General features: G+C 61.7%; 2 protein-coding genes across 2 annotated transcripts in view; both read right to left on the reverse strand.

Moving 5' to 3' along the window:
* Jph3 (junctophilin 3) overlaps positions 1-10812 on the reverse strand; it is a 46204-nt gene extending 35392 nt beyond the window's left edge. The window contains exon 1 of the mRNA XM_003461134.5: positions 10273-10812. Coding sequence (XP_003461182.1) covers positions 10273-10654 — 382 coding nt within the window. The 5' untranslated portion in view covers positions 10655-10812. The remainder of the gene's footprint in view (positions 1-10272) is intronic.
* Positions 10813-15208: 4396 nt separating this feature from the next.
* The window catches only part of LOC134475640 (basic proline-rich protein-like), a gene marked incomplete at both ends in the record, with an annotated part of 3239 nt that continues 427 nt past the window's right edge, over positions 15209-18020 (reverse strand). The window contains 3 exons of the mRNA XM_063246755.1: positions 15209-15720; positions 16732-17253; positions 17419-17685. Of these exons, the coding sequence (XP_063102825.1) occupies positions 15209-15720; positions 16732-17253; positions 17419-17685 (1301 nt within the window). The remainder of the gene's footprint in view (positions 15721-16731; positions 17254-17418; positions 17686-18020) is intronic.

Below are 18020 nucleotides of genomic sequence, written 5' to 3' on the forward strand. Positions count from 1 at the left end.
CAGGAAGTGGTACCTGCACCAGGTTTCCGTCTGAGGGGATGGAGGGCTCTAACTCTGCCCAGGTTCATGAGTCGGTGAAGCTCGAGGGACCACTGAGCCACCCACCTCTTGCCCTGCAGTCAATGAAGTGACAAGGCCGCTCCAACCACCTCCTCTGTGCCCCGAGTGGCCGCTGGCCCTGACAGTTATCACAGCCCCCTGCTGGCTCTGCAGTCTGTGTGAGACACCCCAAAACTAGCCCTGAGCAGCGTGGCTGAGGGAGGTCATGGGGAGGCGAAGCTGGGTTAGGGTGGGATGTGGGAGAGAAGGCCACTCAGAGGGGTGCAGCCTGGGGGAGGAAGGAGGCCACCCTCACAGGCGCTGGGCCTCCGTCAGCATCCTCAGGGCCACCAAGCCCCCATGCTGGCTCAGCACCTCAAGGGCCAGGCTGTGAGGGCCTCGCTGCCCTGCAAGACCTCTGCCAGGCTCCTCCGGCCTACTTCCGGGTGGCAGCAGACACTGAGAAGAAGGTGGGTCACCCCGACTCCCCATCCTGCTAGGAAAGGGCAGGCCGCTGGTCACAAAAACTTCCCAGCCCACATCCGGTCCACACAGCCAGAGCAGAGGCCTCTCAGGGGGAGACCATGAAGCTCACCCTCTGGGGCTCCCGCACCCCAACATCTCCTGGTCTAGTCCCCTGGGGAGCCTGGCAGATCTCCACCCTCTTCCTGTTGTGGTCACCGGCACACAGGCAGAAGGGCTAGCTGTGCCCTCACCACAGCCAGGGTCCCTAGGGGGCTGGGGACTGCAGAAACCACACAGGACAGCGGCCAGTGCCTCTCCTGACCCCGCTCTGCTTGGCCCCATGCAGGGAGCCCCAACGCCTCAGGCAGCTGGTCTCAGACCACAAGAGGAGGGGCAGGAAAGAGCTGGGCCTCAGCCCTCGGCCACCTCTCAGAAGCCCAAGGGGCACAGACCTCAGGCACCTGCAAGGACCAGGGCGAGGGCAGAAAGGCGGGTGACCAGGTCAGACAGGGACAGAGGCCGCCCCACATGACAATCGCCCCTCAGCCAACGAGCAGGCGGCTCCAGCAGCCTCCCCTTCTACAGATGAGACCATGGGGGCGCAGCGGGGGGGGGGGGGGGCTGCTGGCTGCCTAAGGCCTGCAATGCACCTCACTGGCTCTGGGCCTCCTCAGGTCTAACAGCCTCTAAGACTCCCACTCCAGGAATATGCCGCGGCTACACCACAGGCAGCCAGTGGGATTGGAGAGCCAGGGTCAAGGCCCTGGCGGTGCTCTGGGAAGCTGGGGTTCCTCAGGGAAGTCGGGGAGGAAGGCGGGGGCAGCATCTCTGCCCTCCCCAGGCAGAGAAGCATCTCAGAGCTGTGTAGACCCCGGGGTCCACCAGGCTCCCCTGCCAGGACACCAGTGGACAGAGGCCTCTCTTGGGCTTGGACCACGCCCAGCACAGGAGCTGGAGCCCCGCCAGGTCAGAGAGGGCACTGTGGGGGCAAGTTCCAGCCACCAGTGCTAGGAGTGCCCTGCAGCCCATCTCTGGCTGGAAACTGAGGCAGGCAGGGGAGGCGCTGAGGCACTGGAACAGCCCAGATGCCAGGAAGAGCTCCCGTAGGGGGCTGGGGGCCGGCTCTGGGTAACACCAGGACCCCATGCCTGCTCAGTTTCCCCCACTAGAGTGCTTGCACTGGGCAGACATGAAGACATGCTGGGCACAGGCAGCCGGAGCTGCACAGACGCACAAGCCAGGGCAGCCTAGGGGACCAGCAGGGTCACTATCAGGGTGGCCACCTCCTGGCCTCTGCTGTTTCCACTACAGGCCCCTGAGCTGGGCGTCCCCCACATGTGCGGTGCCCCATGTGCCCTGTGCCCCTGCGGGGCTGCACCCTGGTCCCTGGACATGCATGTCACTCCTCCTCCCCACCTGTCCGGGTCTCCCCCACCACCTGGGTCCTGGGCACACCTCCATCCTGAGGGCTGGCAGCCACAGTGCCACCCCCCGCCCTGGCAGCCGAGCAGCCTGGGCTCCAGCATTGCCACTATTTCTGCGGCCAGCTCGCCACCTGGCACACCACTGCGCTCAACACGATGCCCACAGGGCCTCTCAGTGCCAGTCACAGCCTCTGAGGACGGGAAAGGCGGGCTGAGCCCGAGGGGCTGCCCAGACCCTACACTGCTCAGAGCCAAGGTTGATGGTCTTGGCTCTGCTGTCCCAGTGTGTGCCGGGCCTGCCATGTGCCCGAGATCATGCCAGGTACACTGGGGAGAGGGAAGGGTGGCGGAGAAGGCGCCCGCCCACCATCCTGGCCACCACTCACAGCGGCCTCCACGCCCTACAGAAAACCGCAGGATTCCACAGGCGGCCGGGTAACCCAATCTCAAAACAGGCAGCTCTACACAACCGCTCCTCCTCCAGGGCCGGGAACGCATGCCAGAACCGCAGCGGGCCCAGCGAGTCTCAGACAGACAGCGAAGGGCCAGCGAGGACCTGGGGTAACCACAGCCCACACGGCGGGAGCTCGGCTTCCCATTGCTTTGAAAAGCAACATCAGGCCAGGAAAGCTCCTAGCACATGGCTGGATGCAGCCAGCATCGGAGCCCATGGTGCAGGGCAGGGGTGCAGGTGCGAGGGCGGACAGACATGGGGTGCTGACCACAGGTGGTGGAGAGAACCCCACCACCATCGGGGTGCAGACTCACTGACCCCAAGACACACACGGCCCCATTCTCTACCTGTTCTGTTCACCGTGCAAGGTTTAGGTGCTCGTGGAGCATGGGGGTTCTGACCTGGCACTATGTGGAGTCTCAGGGAGCCTGGGAACCCCCAAAGTGCACAAAGCATCATAAGGATGCAGGGAGCTGCATTTTTCCTAGGGAACTCACAAGCTTGCACAATGCTGGACAAAAGCCCACCAGACACCTTCCTGCTTCAGCCTTGCTGTGGGCCTTGGTCCAGCCTCCTGCCCTCTCTGGGCCTTCCTTATCTGCAAAGCAAGGGATTGGCTGAGGCCTCATTTCACAGTCCAGGCTGGCCTTGGGCTCACTGTGTAGCCCAGACTGGCCTCAAACTCACAACAATCCTCCTGCCTCAGCCTCCCTAGTGCCGGGATCACAAGTGTGCACTGCCACACCTGGCAATCAAAGCACCATTTAAAAGAAAGGAAGAGACCACGCGTACACGGAAATGCCCTGCAGTGGAGGACCAGCACTTAAGGAAGTGACATCCTCTCAAGAGGGGGCCTCCCTGACTCCACACCCCTCAGTGACCAACACATAGCTATGGCCCCTGCCCCTGACCCTTCAGGCCCTGTATGGGTCGAATGTGTCCCCAAAAAGCGAGGCCCACATCCTCATGTCCAGGGCCCATGAACTCAGACATCCCTGGAAAGAAGGTCTTTGTAGCTGAGACTCAGATAAAGACCATAAGTTCACCCTGGATTTTGGCCGAGCAGTAACGGGAGACCTGAGCACAGACCCGTGAACGAGACCCGCCCTTGCCCGCGGGTCCTGCACCTGAAATCCTCCAGCTGCGTTCTCCACACACTGCACACGTCACTCGGCCAGAGCTGCAAAATCTGGATGGAGAGCAGCAGTTCCCGGCCCTGTCTGCTCTTATCAAGTGTCAGGCCGAGGACACCACTGTTGGAGCGTCTGGTTTCAGTGAGTGACAGGTGCTGGCTGAGGTTCCAGCGAGTGGTCCCCGCCTGAGCTCTGTGTCACCTGCCCTGGAGAGCTGAGGACTCCCAGGCCCGGCTGCACCCCGAGAAGTCCCTCCTGAAAGCACCCAGAAATGAGAGCACCACAGCAGTGCTGCTGGCCAGCCCTGCCAGGCACCTAATTAGCACCACACAGACCTCGAGCCCAGGGTGACCGCAGGGCCTGAGCATGCACTTCGGCAGCCACCCAGGTGGTTCCTCAGTGCAGCTCGGGGCTCCAGGGAAGAGTAACAACAGCACATGGAACCTGAGCAGGGGCAGAAGCCTCAGTGGCACTCCGGCTCGGGTGCAGAGCTATCTAGAAACCACGTGGATGGAACTCCGGGCAGGTCCAACCTTCGCTCAAGTGTGAGCATATTAGTCACTGTACACTCGCTGAGGAGACGCCCCCGGCCCACAAGCTAAAGAAGACGGGGCTTCTCTCCACCTGTGGTCACAGGAGTTTCAGTCCACGGCCAGCTCGAGCTCAGGGACAGCCGGTGGACGTCCTGCCACATCAAGGCAGCCAGGAAGGGGGAGAGGAGAGCTGGGCGCAGACATCCCTTCACGCTCACACCTCCCTCCCACAGCAAATCAACCACTCCAGTGCTCAGTTCTGTGCAGCGCTGGCACCAGGCATCGTCCTGAGCCCGGGCACCCTGGGCCCGGGACCACCCGTGACACCTGGAACTGGCACGTGCCAGGAAGGAAAATGCATCGAGAAAGCCAAGGCAGGGCAGGAGAGGCCCCCCATGACCTGTGCCGCCGCTGCGCCCTCTATTCCAGACTCGGCTTGGGCACCGCTGCCCTGGGGTCCCCACTACCCCCCCAGAACACAGGCAGAACTCTCCCCTGCAGAACCTTCTTCTTCCAGGTCCCAAAGTCTGGCAGGAGAAACCTGAATTATCCCAAGATACGGGCTCTGGTCCTTGTCCAGATTGCTCGCTCCTTCAGAAGTCACAGGGTGTGCCCTTGGGGGCGGGGTGATTCTGCTCTTTCCATTTCTTTCCAAAGGCTTTTAGGTAAACCAGGGAGTGTACACAGCAGGCCCTCAGCAAAGGTTCACAGCTGGTCACTGAGGTCGGGCCCTGCCTCCTGGGCCCTGAGCCCAGCAGGAGCCTCTCCTGTCTGCACGGGGAGGAGGAAGGCATCGCACCAGGGAACAGCGATCACAGAGAGGCGGGGAGAGGGCAGCCCACGGGAGCCACTGCTGAGCTCGCTTTGCATTCGGCAGTGGCCACACCGCTCTGGCCTCGGGGCCTCACACAGTCGGAAGGGAAGGCGAGCGAGCGTGTTCATTCAGCACCAGCTGCCCTGGTCATGTGAACACGCAGTCCCTCACAGGGAACCAGCCCCAAGGACGAGATATATCCGGAGCTCCAACAGGGCCGCGGCCAATCCCAGCTACCCTGGAGGCTGAGGCAGGAGGAACAAACATTTCACCACAGCCTGAGCAACCTTGTAAGACCCTGTCTCAAAACACAACAGGCTCAGGGGAAGGGTCTGCATTTACTCCCAGTGGCTTGCACACACGTGTATGCGGGTGCACACACACACGGGGCTCTGACTCGAGGCTGCCCTGTTGGCATGGACGCATCCTTTTCACTGTCTGCGCTCAAGGCTAAGGTCTTGCAGTGAAATGCAGGCGTAAGACCACGGTGGTGAACAAAACCACCAACCACGGCTACCCTTGCATGCTTCATTCACTAAACACACACTGCGTGAGTACTGTGTGCAGCACCGTCTCGGCCCAGGCACCAGCAGCGCCAGCACTGACGCACCCCTTCCTGCAGGAGGGGTGCACTTCAGGCCCCCACTACCCAAGGCCCAAGTGTCTGCAGAGCCCACGTGGCGGCCGCTCCTCACTCGGGTTTATGAGCACCTGCAACGCGGCGGACACAGCTGAAAAGCCAGCTGCATGTTGTGGTTGTGTTGTGGTGTCTACAGACAGGGCTTCGCCGCTCAGGCTGGTCTCCACCTCCCTGTGTAGCCCAATCTGTCCTTTAGCTCTCAGCCACCCTCCTGCCTCAGCCTCCCAAGAGCAGGGGTCACAGGTGTGTGCTGTCATGCCTGCCTGACTTAAAACTTTCACTGTAATCAACTTAAACAGCTACCTGTGGCCAGCGGCAGGCAGGGCTGGGCTAGCTGGTTAATCCACGCCGCCCAGCCCACGCAAAGCAAAAACAGACGAACACCATGGCAAGGCTGCTCCTCTGCCTGCGCGGGTGGCGCCCTCGCCGCGCTCCCGGGCCCCGAACCCACGCCCCACGCTGCACTCCTGAGCGGCTCCCGCTGGCTGGCTCTGCCCGCGGCCAGGAGACGGCGCGGCGCCCGCAGGCGCTCTGTTCTTCCAGAGAAGACCGAGGACCGGCAAGCCCGGAGCCCCCGCGCCCACAGAGCCGGGCCGAGCGCCTGCTCACGCGGAGGCTGGGAGAGCCCGAGGGCGGGGCGCGGAGAGGCGGCTGACGGAAGCCGGGTCTGAGCCCAGCCGCGGCCCGCAGCGGCTCGGCGGCACTGGCGCTCTCCGTGGTGCTGAAAGGCAAGCTCGCGGCTCCAGCGGGAGCCAGGAGCCAGGAGCCAGCGCGCCTGGCGGTGGCCGCGGAAAACCGACACCAACAGCGCTTCTGCTCCAGCACGCACGACTCTACACAGCCCTCTGTCACTTAAGGCCACCGACAGCCTTGCACACGGAGTCACCAGTGCACGCTGCCGGCGGGCTGTGTTCAGAGCCCGGGAAACCAAGGGAGAGAGATGATCTGGAGGGCGGCAGGGGCTCGGCTCCCCACTGGCCACCTCGCTTTCCAGGACCCTCCTGGCGCCATCGTGTCCTCCGAGAAGAGGTGGCTGGGGCTCCTCGGCGGCCACCTTGGGGACTCCCTGTCAGCGCTCATCGGTCTCCCAGTGGAAAGCCCGTCACACAGCATGAGCTGAGCCTCCCTTCCTGGGAGCCCCCCAAGTGGCAGAAAGAGAGTCTCCAGGAAAGCACCCTCAGCTCCAGCAGCAGTGCCCACTTCCTGCTCCTGAAGTGAGTGCCCGTGTGGATGGACCTGCCTCCTGCCAACCTGCACACGGGGACGCCAAGATCTCTCCCACAGCCCGACCGAGCACCAGAGACACTCAGTGGTGCTGACACGGACCAGAGGTTTCCTTTCCATCGCAAGGTGTGGCAAGGCTCGAACACGTGTTTGAGAGGGAAAACAAACACGCCACGGCCTCTGTCACCTGAGCACGGAGTACGGAGGGACGGCAGAGACCCAGAGCCCTTGAGGGGGCACACAAAGCCTGGAGGGCACATGTGGCTGTTTGGGGGACGGGGTGGCGATGTCTGCAGGTGGTAGGTTTACAGCACGCGTGCGCCCCTGGGTGAGGCTGGATCCCGATGTGGGCGTGTGTGATCTGCGTGGGCAGAGAAATCTGGGTGGTGAACAGGACCGCGCATGACGAGGAGAGGCCAGGGTGTGAGATGACTCATACCTTTCGGGGTGTGGGAGGGCTTATCTGAGCGGGCAACTTTCAGTCCAAGGGGCTCTGTATCCACAGCAGCAAGGGCCATGGTCACTCGTGGGGCAGAGTGCAGGGGTCCAGGAATGAGTGGGCAGAGACGTCCCAGGCCCTGGGCTGGGGCTGGCCAGGTGGGGTCTGCACATCTGCTCCCCTGTACCTGCCTCCAGCTTGGGGTTCTGCACCCCAGGACAAGGATGGATGTGAAAGAGGAGGAAGTTACAGGGGTGACTCCTGAGTCCCCATCCCAAGTGTGTCTGGTTCCGCCCAAAGCCCATCTGCTCCGGGCCTCCGCTTCCCGGAGTGGGAAATGGGAACAACAGGATTCAGCCCTCTGCAGGTAGAAGAGTTCGGTGCTGCCCTTCACGTAAACATTCGCCACCGTGGGGCACACAGGAGCCAATGTCGTCACTAAACGGCCTCTGCACGTGTGACCACTGGGATCACCCCAGCTGCTCGTTCTAAGCATGATCACCTTGAGTGACACGCATGGACTGTGTTAATAAAAATCACGATACACGGCAAGGATGCTACCACGCTCCCGTCGGGGCCACGCACCAGGTCTCAGTTAAGCCTCCCCACCTCACAGCCCTTCTAAACAGGAGGAAACAGAAACTAGGGAGGACCAGTAACTTGTGCAAGATCACAAAGCGCAGGGACGGAGGGGCCAGGATCCAAGAGCATGCAGCTAACTCAGAGGGCGTGTGCACTCGGCCACCCGTGCCACGGGGAGCTCACACCACGCGCGGCGCCTGCCAGCCCGGGTGAGGAAGCGGAGGAGGAGACGGCAGCAGTGTCCTCGGCTGAAATGGATTCCATACCAATCCCAGCTAAACGTGGACCACATTTGCTGCTTGTGCATTATTCATGAAAATCGCCGTTTCCCCAAGTCAGCACGGGGAGCCAGGCTCCAGTTCCGGAGCTCTGCAGCTCTGCCCCACATTCCCACCTCCTGTACAGAGGCGAAGCCGGGCTACAGCTTGGCCCTTTCCTCCACCCACACAGATCACACACACCCACCAGGCGAGGGGAGAAGGAGCCCAGGCCCGGCCTGTTCTGCCAGTGACTGCACCCCGCCATGCCACACACAGGTTGCCCAGGGCTCCAAGGGAAGTGGCCCCAGACGCCTCAGCTTGACAACCCCAGGCCAAAGGGGCCAACTCAATCCGGCATGATGCTGTCACCATCCAACGGGCAGCATGGCTCTGCAATCCTAGGTCTGCCTAATAAGACCTGAGAACACGACCCCCAGAAAGAAGAAACACAAGCAACTCCTTCCAGGAAGCGGGGTGGCTGTGAGGGGGTGTGGTCCCAAACAGATGGGAGCTCTGCCACTCCAGCTGCACCCCTGTGCCCAGGCCCACATGGATCCCTGGTCTTGTGACTCTCGCCTGCAAAATGGGCAGGATGGAGCAGGACAAGACCGCGTGTGTTAGGTGTTGGGACGGGGGTGCGTGCACTGGTGCCCCCATATTCCAGGAGATTCAGAGGCGAGGGGGTGCTGGTCCGGCCTGCACAGAGCCCACTCAGCTGGGCGCCCTCCAGAGGGCAGATCTTCAGGAAGCCTGGCCAGAGCCCTGGAGGTGACAACTGCCCAGTGCCCAAGGAGCCTAGCTGTGAGCCCCAGGCTGCCACCCACAACTGCTGCTTGCGCCCTGCATGTGCGGGAGTGGGGTGCACCACACAACATGGGCGCGCGCGCGCACAAGAGCCCACGCCTGGAGCCAAGGGAGGGCCGTGTCTGCTCCCTCTCGGTCTGCAGGGCCCCAGGGTGAGGGAAGCTCTCCAGCCTGCTCCAGGAAAACAACAGCACAGAAAGGCCGCCTGGGACCAGGGCCGGGCGCCGAGTCGACAGGCAGGAGCATTATATAATTAACTGCCCGGACTCCGCCTCCTCTTCGGGTAATAAGGAACCTGCCTTTCAGTTGCATAAGCCAAAATAATAATTACTTGCCAGCCCGCGTCACTCCTGGATGTGGCCAGGGAGCAGATGCTCAGAGCCTTCTGCAGGAGACTGGGAGGCGGCAGGCAGGCCGGGGAGCTCAGGCACGCTCAGGGGTTTTATTCCCAGCAGAAGCACAAGTCATTCCTGCCTCTCACTCCCTGCCCAGGCATCCATGCCTGAAAAATAACCCGGCCGCCCAGAGGGAGTCTGGGAGCCACCCAGGAGGAGCTCCTGATGGGGGAGGCGCTGGGCGGTCGATTGGGGTCTGCTGCCTGCCTGCGCCTGCCTGGGGTGCATCCAGGAGTGGGAACGGGAGTGTTCGGGCAGGGGCAGCTGCAGTGCCAGCCAAGGCTCCCTGCCCAGAAACCATCTTCCAGGCAGGCGCACTGGCTTCGGCACCCACTCTTCCCAGAATGTGGTGGCATCTTTGAAGGAAGGTACAGAGCAAGTCCCTCAACTAACTGAAATGATTCAGCCACTGAAAGTCGAGATTCCTGGGCTCTGGCTAACAGATGGGCCTCCCTCTCCCGCCCGCCCTCCCTCCCTCCAGCAGGCTGCTTCCACAGCGACTCTGTGTCCAACCACCTAGAAGTTTACTGCCTCGCTGTTTGGTTGGGTTGGCACCCCCGCCTCTAGCGCTCCCAGGTGCTCTTTCTCCATTGGCCTGGGTTGATGAGGACTGAGGGAGGCCCTAGGCACCAAGGAAAACAAGAAGGCAGCTGGGGCCTGATGCCTGAAGACATGGGGGTGAGGGAGGGGACGCCGTGGAGGCCCCTGCAGCCCCTGCACCCGTGGCAATGCCAAGGCAGCCAGGCCCAGCCTAGCCTTTCATGCAGGTCTCTGGCCTGCTCTGGGTGCTGGGTGGCGGCGGCCTGGCTCAGCGCCGAGGCCTGGGCCTGGCTGGCAGCTGGAAAGCCCCCCACGCTTTCCGATGGCACGGGGCTGCGTCCCCTACCAGGCCGCGGGCAACCTGTGGCCAGGGCCCGCTGAGGCCTCCGGGGCACACGGGGAAAGCTTGGGCCCGCGCCCCAACAGGAAAGGCTCAACTTCCCGAGATAAACAGCGGGGTGAGTGGGGAGGGCCCTCCTCCTCCTCCTGCTCTTCCTCCTCCTCCTCCGCGCGCGCGCGCACCCACCTCCATCCGAGTAGGTCTCCGTGCCGTAGCCGTCCTGCAGCCCGTTGCTCCAGGTGCCTTCGTACTTGGCTCCGTTGCCCGTGCACTCCCGCACCCCATAGCGCCCCTTGAATCCGTGCGTCCACTCGCCCTTGTACACCCACTTCCCCTTGCTCTCCAGGCCGATGCCGTGGCGCTTGCCCTGCGCCCAGGTGCCCTGGTACGTGTTGCCGCTCGGCCAGGTGTAGACGCCCAGCACCTCGAAGCCGTGGCTCCACGAGCCGGTGTATTCGCCTTGGCCCTTGGGGCCGGTGCAGACGCCATGGCCGTGCGCCTTGCCGTCCTCCCAGCCTCCGCAGTACGACCCTCCATCGTCGAAATTAAACCTGCCCCCAGTGGACATGCATGTACCGCGGTCCGCGAATCCCGCAGGCGGCGAAAAAGGACGCGGCGCCCGCGGAGCCGGAGTCGTGCTCGGCGGCGACGCCCGGGCCGCCGCTCGCTCGGGAGCTCGGAGGACGCGAGCAGCTCCGCACGGGCTCCGGCCGCTCCGGCCGCGCCGAGTCCACGGGCGCGCGTGTGCCTCGCCGCGGCGCCGCGAGCCTGGCCGGCGTCTCGCGCTCCCGCTGGAGCCGGGACCGGGCGGGGGAGGGGCGGGCGCGGGCGGAGGGCGGGGGGCAGAGCGCGGCGACGGTGCCCGCGGCGCCGCTCAGCGCGAGCCCCGGCCCGCGGCCCCCCACCTGCGGCTGCCGCGCAGCGGGCGCCCGGGGGCGGCGGCGGCGGCGGGGCCGGGGCGCGGCGGGGGCCCGGGCGGGGGCCGGCGCGGCTGCACCATGGCGCGGCCGGGGCGGGGGCCGGGCGGCGGCGGCGGCGGCGGCGACACTGCGGCGGCGGCGGGAGGCGACTGCGCTCCGGGCCTGGCGCGGCGCGGGGTGGCGAGGCGCGCGCCCGGGCCCGGGCCCCCCGCGCGCGCCCCCGGCCTCCGCTCCGCCCCGCCCCGGCGCGCGCACGCGGGGACCCCGGCGCCCCCCGCCCGCCCCGCCCTGCCGGCCGCTAAAAGGGGGTCCGGCCCGGGCGCCCCACCCCCCTTCCCCGGCACTTGGATTTAAAGGGACAGGAACTGCGTAATGGGAAGGCGCCCAGCGCCGGGGCGCTCTCTCTGCCACCGCCCGGGCCCCGGGAGGTGTAGATGGCGGAGCAGGCCCCGGCCCCCCGGGGAGCACGCCCCATTCCTCCGGCGCCCCCTCGCCGGCTGTGACCCTGGCCGCTGCCAGGGCTGGCCCGGAGGTTCTTGCAAACCACAGGTGGTTTTCCCTAAGACAGATAATCCCTGCTGTTCTTCCTGCCCGGCAGGGGAGGGGTTTGGGCAGGGGAGGGGTGCAGGTGGGAGATTCCTTCCTCCCCGCAAATCAAGGGAACCTCTATCGGAGCAGGGCACCCAAATTCTATGAGCCCTGAGCCCTGGCCAACAGGTACCTTCCAACTCTGGGAATGCCTTGGGGCACAGAGTGGGGTCACACTGGGGCTTTGGGGCCTCTTTCACACACCTCACACACACACACACACACACACACACACACACACACACACGCACGCACACATACACGCGCGCACACACACACCCCCACCATGATGTCTGAGTCAGGGATCTGAGTACCGTGGACCGTGGATCCCAGACAGGAGCCTGCGGCCCAGAGTGAGCCGGGCGTGGCTGCAAAGGAGGTAGCCAAAGTCTGCTCAGCTCAGCGGCAGGGCCAGTGAGGGGACGGGCTAGTGGACCCAGGAGCACTAGTGGACCAGATCTGCCCTGGCCAAAGGGAAAGTCAACCCCGCCAGCCTCTTGCCTTGAACACAAAACCCCTCCACAGACACTGCCAGCCAGGAGGCCAGGGCTCCATCACCTCCCTGGCCTTGGAGACCGTCCACTTCTGCACCGCAGTGACCGTGGACCCATGCAACTTCTGGTGCCCGCCTGCTTCTCTACAGGTTCCTATAAAGGCCCACAGTGGAATGGCTAGGCCCAGCACATCTCTGCCTTTATTAGAAGTTGGCACTCTCGGAGAGGCTAACCTCTCGCCCACAGTGGAGGCACCCATGGGCCTCCACTCCTGGGGCCACACTTAGTGTCACCAGCCTTCTGATTTTGTGTCAGTTTATTTAGTGTGTCCATCAAAATGGGCATGAACTCATATCTCCTGGCTGCTCCTTATAAGTAAAACTTCGTGTTGTGATTGTATGGACCAAAAAACGCTAGAGGTATTCTCCCAGGATTTGGGTTCATATCCCTGCTATAGGGCCTGTTGCTCGGTGGCTTTGGACCACTGCTGATGTCCCTGAGCTCGGTTCTCCCACCTATAGAATAGACATAATGGTTCTCACAGCGTCGCCGGGGCGTTCGAGGCCTGGGCACCCTTGCCCTCACGCCTATGCACGCTGCACCCTCTCCCATTGTATTTCCGTCCCTTTTCTGCTGGTTCAGCAGCCCTTCCTTGCAAGCAATGGCTCCCAGCCGAACTCCTGTTGGCAAGTGGTGCCTGGGTCCAGGCAGTCGCTGCCGGTCAGTACCTTGTCCCTGGAACCACACACACCTTTTCCTCCTGCAGCCTGAGCCCAGCCCCAGCCAGCAGGGCGTGCCAAGCCTATTTTCTCTGGGATGCAGTGGGAGAGGGATTTGTGCACACTGGAAATTGTTCTCCCGTCAAGGAGCACTGGCGGCATTGATTTAATTTCAGAGAAAATTCTGCAAGGCTATAAACACAGCACCACCCAGCAACTTAAAAACAAAATCCAGTGATGCCTGTGCGCCGTTCCACAGCCTCTGATCCCAGGCAGGGTGAATGTATCTCCTGGGTCACAGCCTGTGCTCCAGGGGTGGACTCACACTCTGCTCTTCTAAGGCCAGCGTGGCCCCGGGCTGTGCCTTTCCCGTGGGAACCCACCCTTGCCTCCTGGCCTGAAGCATGGGCCCCTGCTGCCCGATTTGCTGGTCTCCTACTGAGGAGACTTCCTGGCTGTCCTAGGTGAGGATGGCCCCTTGGCATCTCCACAGAGGCGCCTGCATCTGCTGAGTTCCCTGAGAACTTAGCCACCATCCTCAGCTCCCAGGTTTGGCGTGCGTTCTGCACCATGTTCATTTCCGTCCCATACCCTCTCCTTCCATCGGGGGCTGATGGACCTCCTCGAGGGGGTGAGATCTGGCCTGTGCCCCAAGAATCTGGGCTGCTCATAGGGACAGGGAGTCACTCAGTGTGGCTTCAAAGGCCCGTTTGCGAGCAGAACCACAGCCTCACGCCCTGAGATGCTTGGGTCAGAAGTCACCATGCTGTCAGGGCTGAGAGCCAGCCCCATGAACAATGGTGATGAGGAGAGGGGAAAGGAGGCCTCCAGCCCAGAGCCTTGCAGACGCCCACCCGGTAGCCAGCACCAGGCATGCTGTCCAGAGTGCAGAGCCCCTCGGCCACCCAGCTGGGCAGAGACAGCCTCCCCTTCAGCTCAGTTTCTGCACAAAATAAATTACTGTACTGTTCTGAGCCCGGGTTGGTGCACCCTGCAGCTGGGAAGCCAAATCTGCCTGTTTTTATAAGTAAAGTTTTATTGCAGCACAGCTAAGCTTATGCACTTACGAATGTCTGTAGTGAGCTTCACACTACAGCAGCACAGCTCAGTAGCTGTGACAGTGGCACAGGTCCCATAAAGCCTAAAACATTTACCTCCTTATACCTTGCTCCCCCAAGAGCGTGTCCAGCCCTGGGTTTTGGTCTGCACAGGCTGCCGCACCAACACACCACAACATACTACAAACAGGAGTTGGGGCTCACAGATCTGGAGGCTGGAAGTCTGGGGCGAGGGTCCGGCCAGCTGTTCCTGACCAGGGTTCTCCCAGCTGGAGGCCAGCTGCCTTCATTGTGTCAGGATCCCGTGTCTCCCTGGTGGGTTCCGACCTCCTGTGGGTTGCTCCTCGCCCTGGGGTGCTTTCTGTCTGCTCCGTGGACAGCCTGTTCTGCTGCCCTCTTCCCTTTCCGCTCTAACGTGGCTCCCCTGGACTCCCTGGTCCTGACTCCTGACTCCTGGGAGAGAGGTTTAGCTTAGGTCAGTGGGGCCAAGTGTCCACTCCCGAGCCCGTCGGTTGCATTCAGGGAGAGGCATCCTGACTTAGACAAGAAGGCGATGTGAGTGACGTCTCTGTGCAGGCCGAGAAGGCACACTCTGAGCCAAAAGCTGGGATGGAGGTTCTGCTGCTGGGACAGGTGATGGGAAATCGAGAGGCCAGGGCTTGGGGAGATGGAGGGTGTAATCTTAGCTTCTAGCTTAACAAGAACCAGAATGGTCCCCGCCCTGGGAGCCTGGTCAAGTTCCCAACGAGGACGATGGAGGAGAGGCGGAGGAAGAGGAGGGTAACGCACGGTGACCTGGAGGGGTTGGAGGAGGAAGACAGGCGGTGATGGTGGTGCCAGTGACGGTGACAGTGACGGGCAGTGATGAGGATGAGCCGGGGAGACAACAGTGACGGGAATGCTTAGGTGGTGGCGGTGGTGACGAGCACGCTGGGGATGAGGATGGCCGCGGTGGCTGTGGTGTGAAAGCTTTCAGTGTCTGCCCACCAGGCTTCTTGCATGGAGTTCACCCCCACTGTGAACGGGGAAGTGGGTGGGAACCTCACCCAGCTACAGCGGTTAGAGCAGGGGCTGCAGGGGGGACAAGAATTGGATGAGGTCATTAGAGTGAAGGCCCCATGATGGCCTCCTGGTGGCTTTATAGGAGAAGGAAGACCAGCACAGACAGACACACACACACACAGCTTGTCTTTTGCCATGTGACGCCAAATGTCACCTTGGGACTCTACTAGCAGGAAGACCATCCCTCACCAGATGTAGCCTGCCTCAAGTAACAGAGACAGAAGTGATGGCGATGCTGGTGATGGTGGTGATGGTGGTGATGGTGGTGATGGTGGTGGTGGTGGTGGTAATGGTGGTGGTGGTGATGGTGGTGGTGGTGGTGGTGATGGTGATGGTGGTGGTGGTGATGGTGGTGGTGGTGGTGATGGTGATGGTGATGGTGGTGATGGTGATGGTGGTGGTGGTGATGGTGGTGGTGGTGATGGTGGTGATGGTGGTGATGGTGGTGGTGATGGTGATGGTGGTGGTGATGGTGATGGTGATGGTGGTGGTGGTGATGGTGGTGATGGTGATGGTGGTGGTGGTGATGGTGATGGTGGTGATGGTGATGGTGGTGGTGATGGTGATGGTGGTGATGGTGGTGGTGGTGGTGGTGGTGGTGGTGATGGTGGTGGTGATGGTGATGGTGATGGTGGTGATGGTGGTGATGGTGATGGTGGTGGTGGTGGTGGTGGTGGTGGTGATGGTGGTGGTGATGGTGATGGTGATGGTGGTGGTGGTGATGGTGGTGATGGTGATGGTGGTGGTGGTGATGGTGATGGTGGTGGTGGTGGTGGTGGTGATGGTGGTGGTGATGGTGATGGTGATGGTGGTGATGGTGGTGATGGTGATGGTGGTGGTGGTGATGGTGATGGTGGTGATGGTGATGGTGGTGGTGATGGTGATGGTGATGGTGGTGATGGTGATGGTGGTGGTGGTGGTGATGGTGATGGTGATGGTGGTGATGGTGATGGTGGTGGTGGTGGTGGTGATGGTGGTGATGGTGATGGTGGTGGTGGTGATGGTGGTGGTGGTGATGGTGGTGATGGTGGTGATGGTGGTGGTGATGGTGATGGTGGTGGTGGTGGTGGTGATGGTGGTGATGGTGATGGTGGTGGTGATGGTGATGGTGATGGTGGTGATGGTGATGGTGGTGGTGGTGGTGGTGATGGTGGTGATGGTGATGGTGGTGGTGGTGATGGTGGTGGTGGTGATGGTGGTGATGGTGATAGTGGTGGTGATGGTGGTGATAATGGTGGTGGTGATGGTGGTGGTGGTGGTGATGGTGGTGATGGTGATGGTGGTGGTGGTGGTGATGGTGATGGTGGTGGTGATGGTGGTGGTGATGGTGATAGTGGTGATGGTGGTGGTGATGGTGATGGTGGTGGTGGTGGTGATGGTGGTGATGGTGGTGATAATGGTGGTGGTAGTAGTGATGGTGGTGATGGTGGTGATGGTGATGGTGATGGTGGTGGTGATGGTGATGGTGGTGGTGGTGGTGGTGATGGTGATGGTGGTGATGGTGGTGGTGATGGTGATAGTGGTGATGGTGGTGGTGGTGGTGATGGTGGTGGTGATGGTGGTGGTGGTGGTGGTGATGGTGGTGATGGTGATGGTGATGGTGGTGGTGGTGGTGATGGTGATGGTGGTGATGGTGGTGATGGTGGTGATGGTGATGGTGGTGATGGGGATGGTGGTGGTGGTGGTGATGGTGATGGTGATGGTGATGGTGGTGATGGGGATGGTGGTGATGGTGGTGGTGATGGTGGTGATGGTGGTGATGGTGATGGTGATGGTGGTGATGGTGGTGATGGTGATGGTGATGGTGGTGGTGGTGGTGGTAATGGTGGTGGTGGTGATGGTGGTGGTGGTGGTGGTGATGGTGATGGTGGTGGTGGTGATGGTGGTGGTGGTGGTGATGGTGATGGTGATGGTGGTGATGGTGATGGTGGTGGTGGTGATGGTGGTGGTGGTGATGGTGGTGATGGTGGTGATGGTGGTGGTGATGGTGATGGTGGTGGTGATGGTGATGGTGATGGTGGTGGTGGTGATGGTGGTGATGGTGATGGTGGTGGTGGTGATGGTGATGGTGGTGATGGTGATGGTGGTGGTGATGGTGATGGTGGTGATGGTGGTGGTGGTGGTGGTGGTGGTGGTGATGGTGGTGGTGATGGTGATGGTGATGGTGGTGATGGTGGTGATGGTGATGGTGGTGGTGGTGGTGGTGGTGGTGGTGATGGTGGTGGTGATGGTGATGGTGATGGTGGTGGTGGTGATGGTGGTGATGGTGATGGTGGTGGTGGTGATGGTGATGGTGGTGGTGGTGGTGGTGGTGATGGTGGTGGTGATGGTGATGGTGATGGTGGTGATGGTGGTGATGGTGATGGTGGTGGTGGTGATGGTGATGGTGGTGATGGTGATGGTGGTGGTGATGGTGATGGTGATGGTGGTGATGGTGATGGTGGTGGTGGTGGTGGTGGTGATGGTGATGGTGATGGTGGTGATGGTGATGGTGGTGGTGGTGGTGGTGATGGTGGTGATGGTGATGGTGGTGGTGGTGATGGTGGTGGTGGTGATGGTGGTGATGGTGGTGATGGTGGTGGTGATGGTGATGGTGGTGGTGGTGGTGGTGATGGTGGTGATGGTGATGGTGGTGGTGATGGTGATGGTGATGGTGGTGATGGTGATGGTGGTGGTGGTGGTGGTGATGGTGGTGATGGTGATGGTGGTGGTGGTGATGGTGGTGGTGGTGGTGGTGGTGATGGTGGTGGTGATGGTGGTGATAATGGTGGTGGTGATGGTGGTGGTGGTGGTGATGGTGGTGATGGTGATGGTGGTGGTGGTGGTGATGGTGATGGTGGTGGTGATGGTGGTGGTGATGGTGATAGTGGTGATGGTGGTGGTGATGGTGATGGTGGTGGTGGTGGTGATGGTGGTGATGGTGGTGATAATGGTGGTGGTAGTAGTGATGGTGGTGATGGTGGTGATGGTGATGGTGATGGTGGTGGTGATGGTGATGGTGGTGGTGGTGGTGGTGATGGTGATGGTGGTGATGGTGGTGGTGATGGTGATAGTGGTGATGGTGGTGGTGGTGGTGATGGTGGTGGTGATGGT

This window comes from Cavia porcellus, unplaced genomic scaffold (assembly GCF_034190915.1).
Source record: "Cavia porcellus strain 051 isolate PalLab524CR breed Dunkin Hartley unplaced genomic scaffold, mCavPor4.1 scaffold_4, whole genome shotgun sequence".
NCBI lineage: Eukaryota > Metazoa > Chordata > Mammalia > Rodentia > Caviidae > Cavia > Cavia porcellus.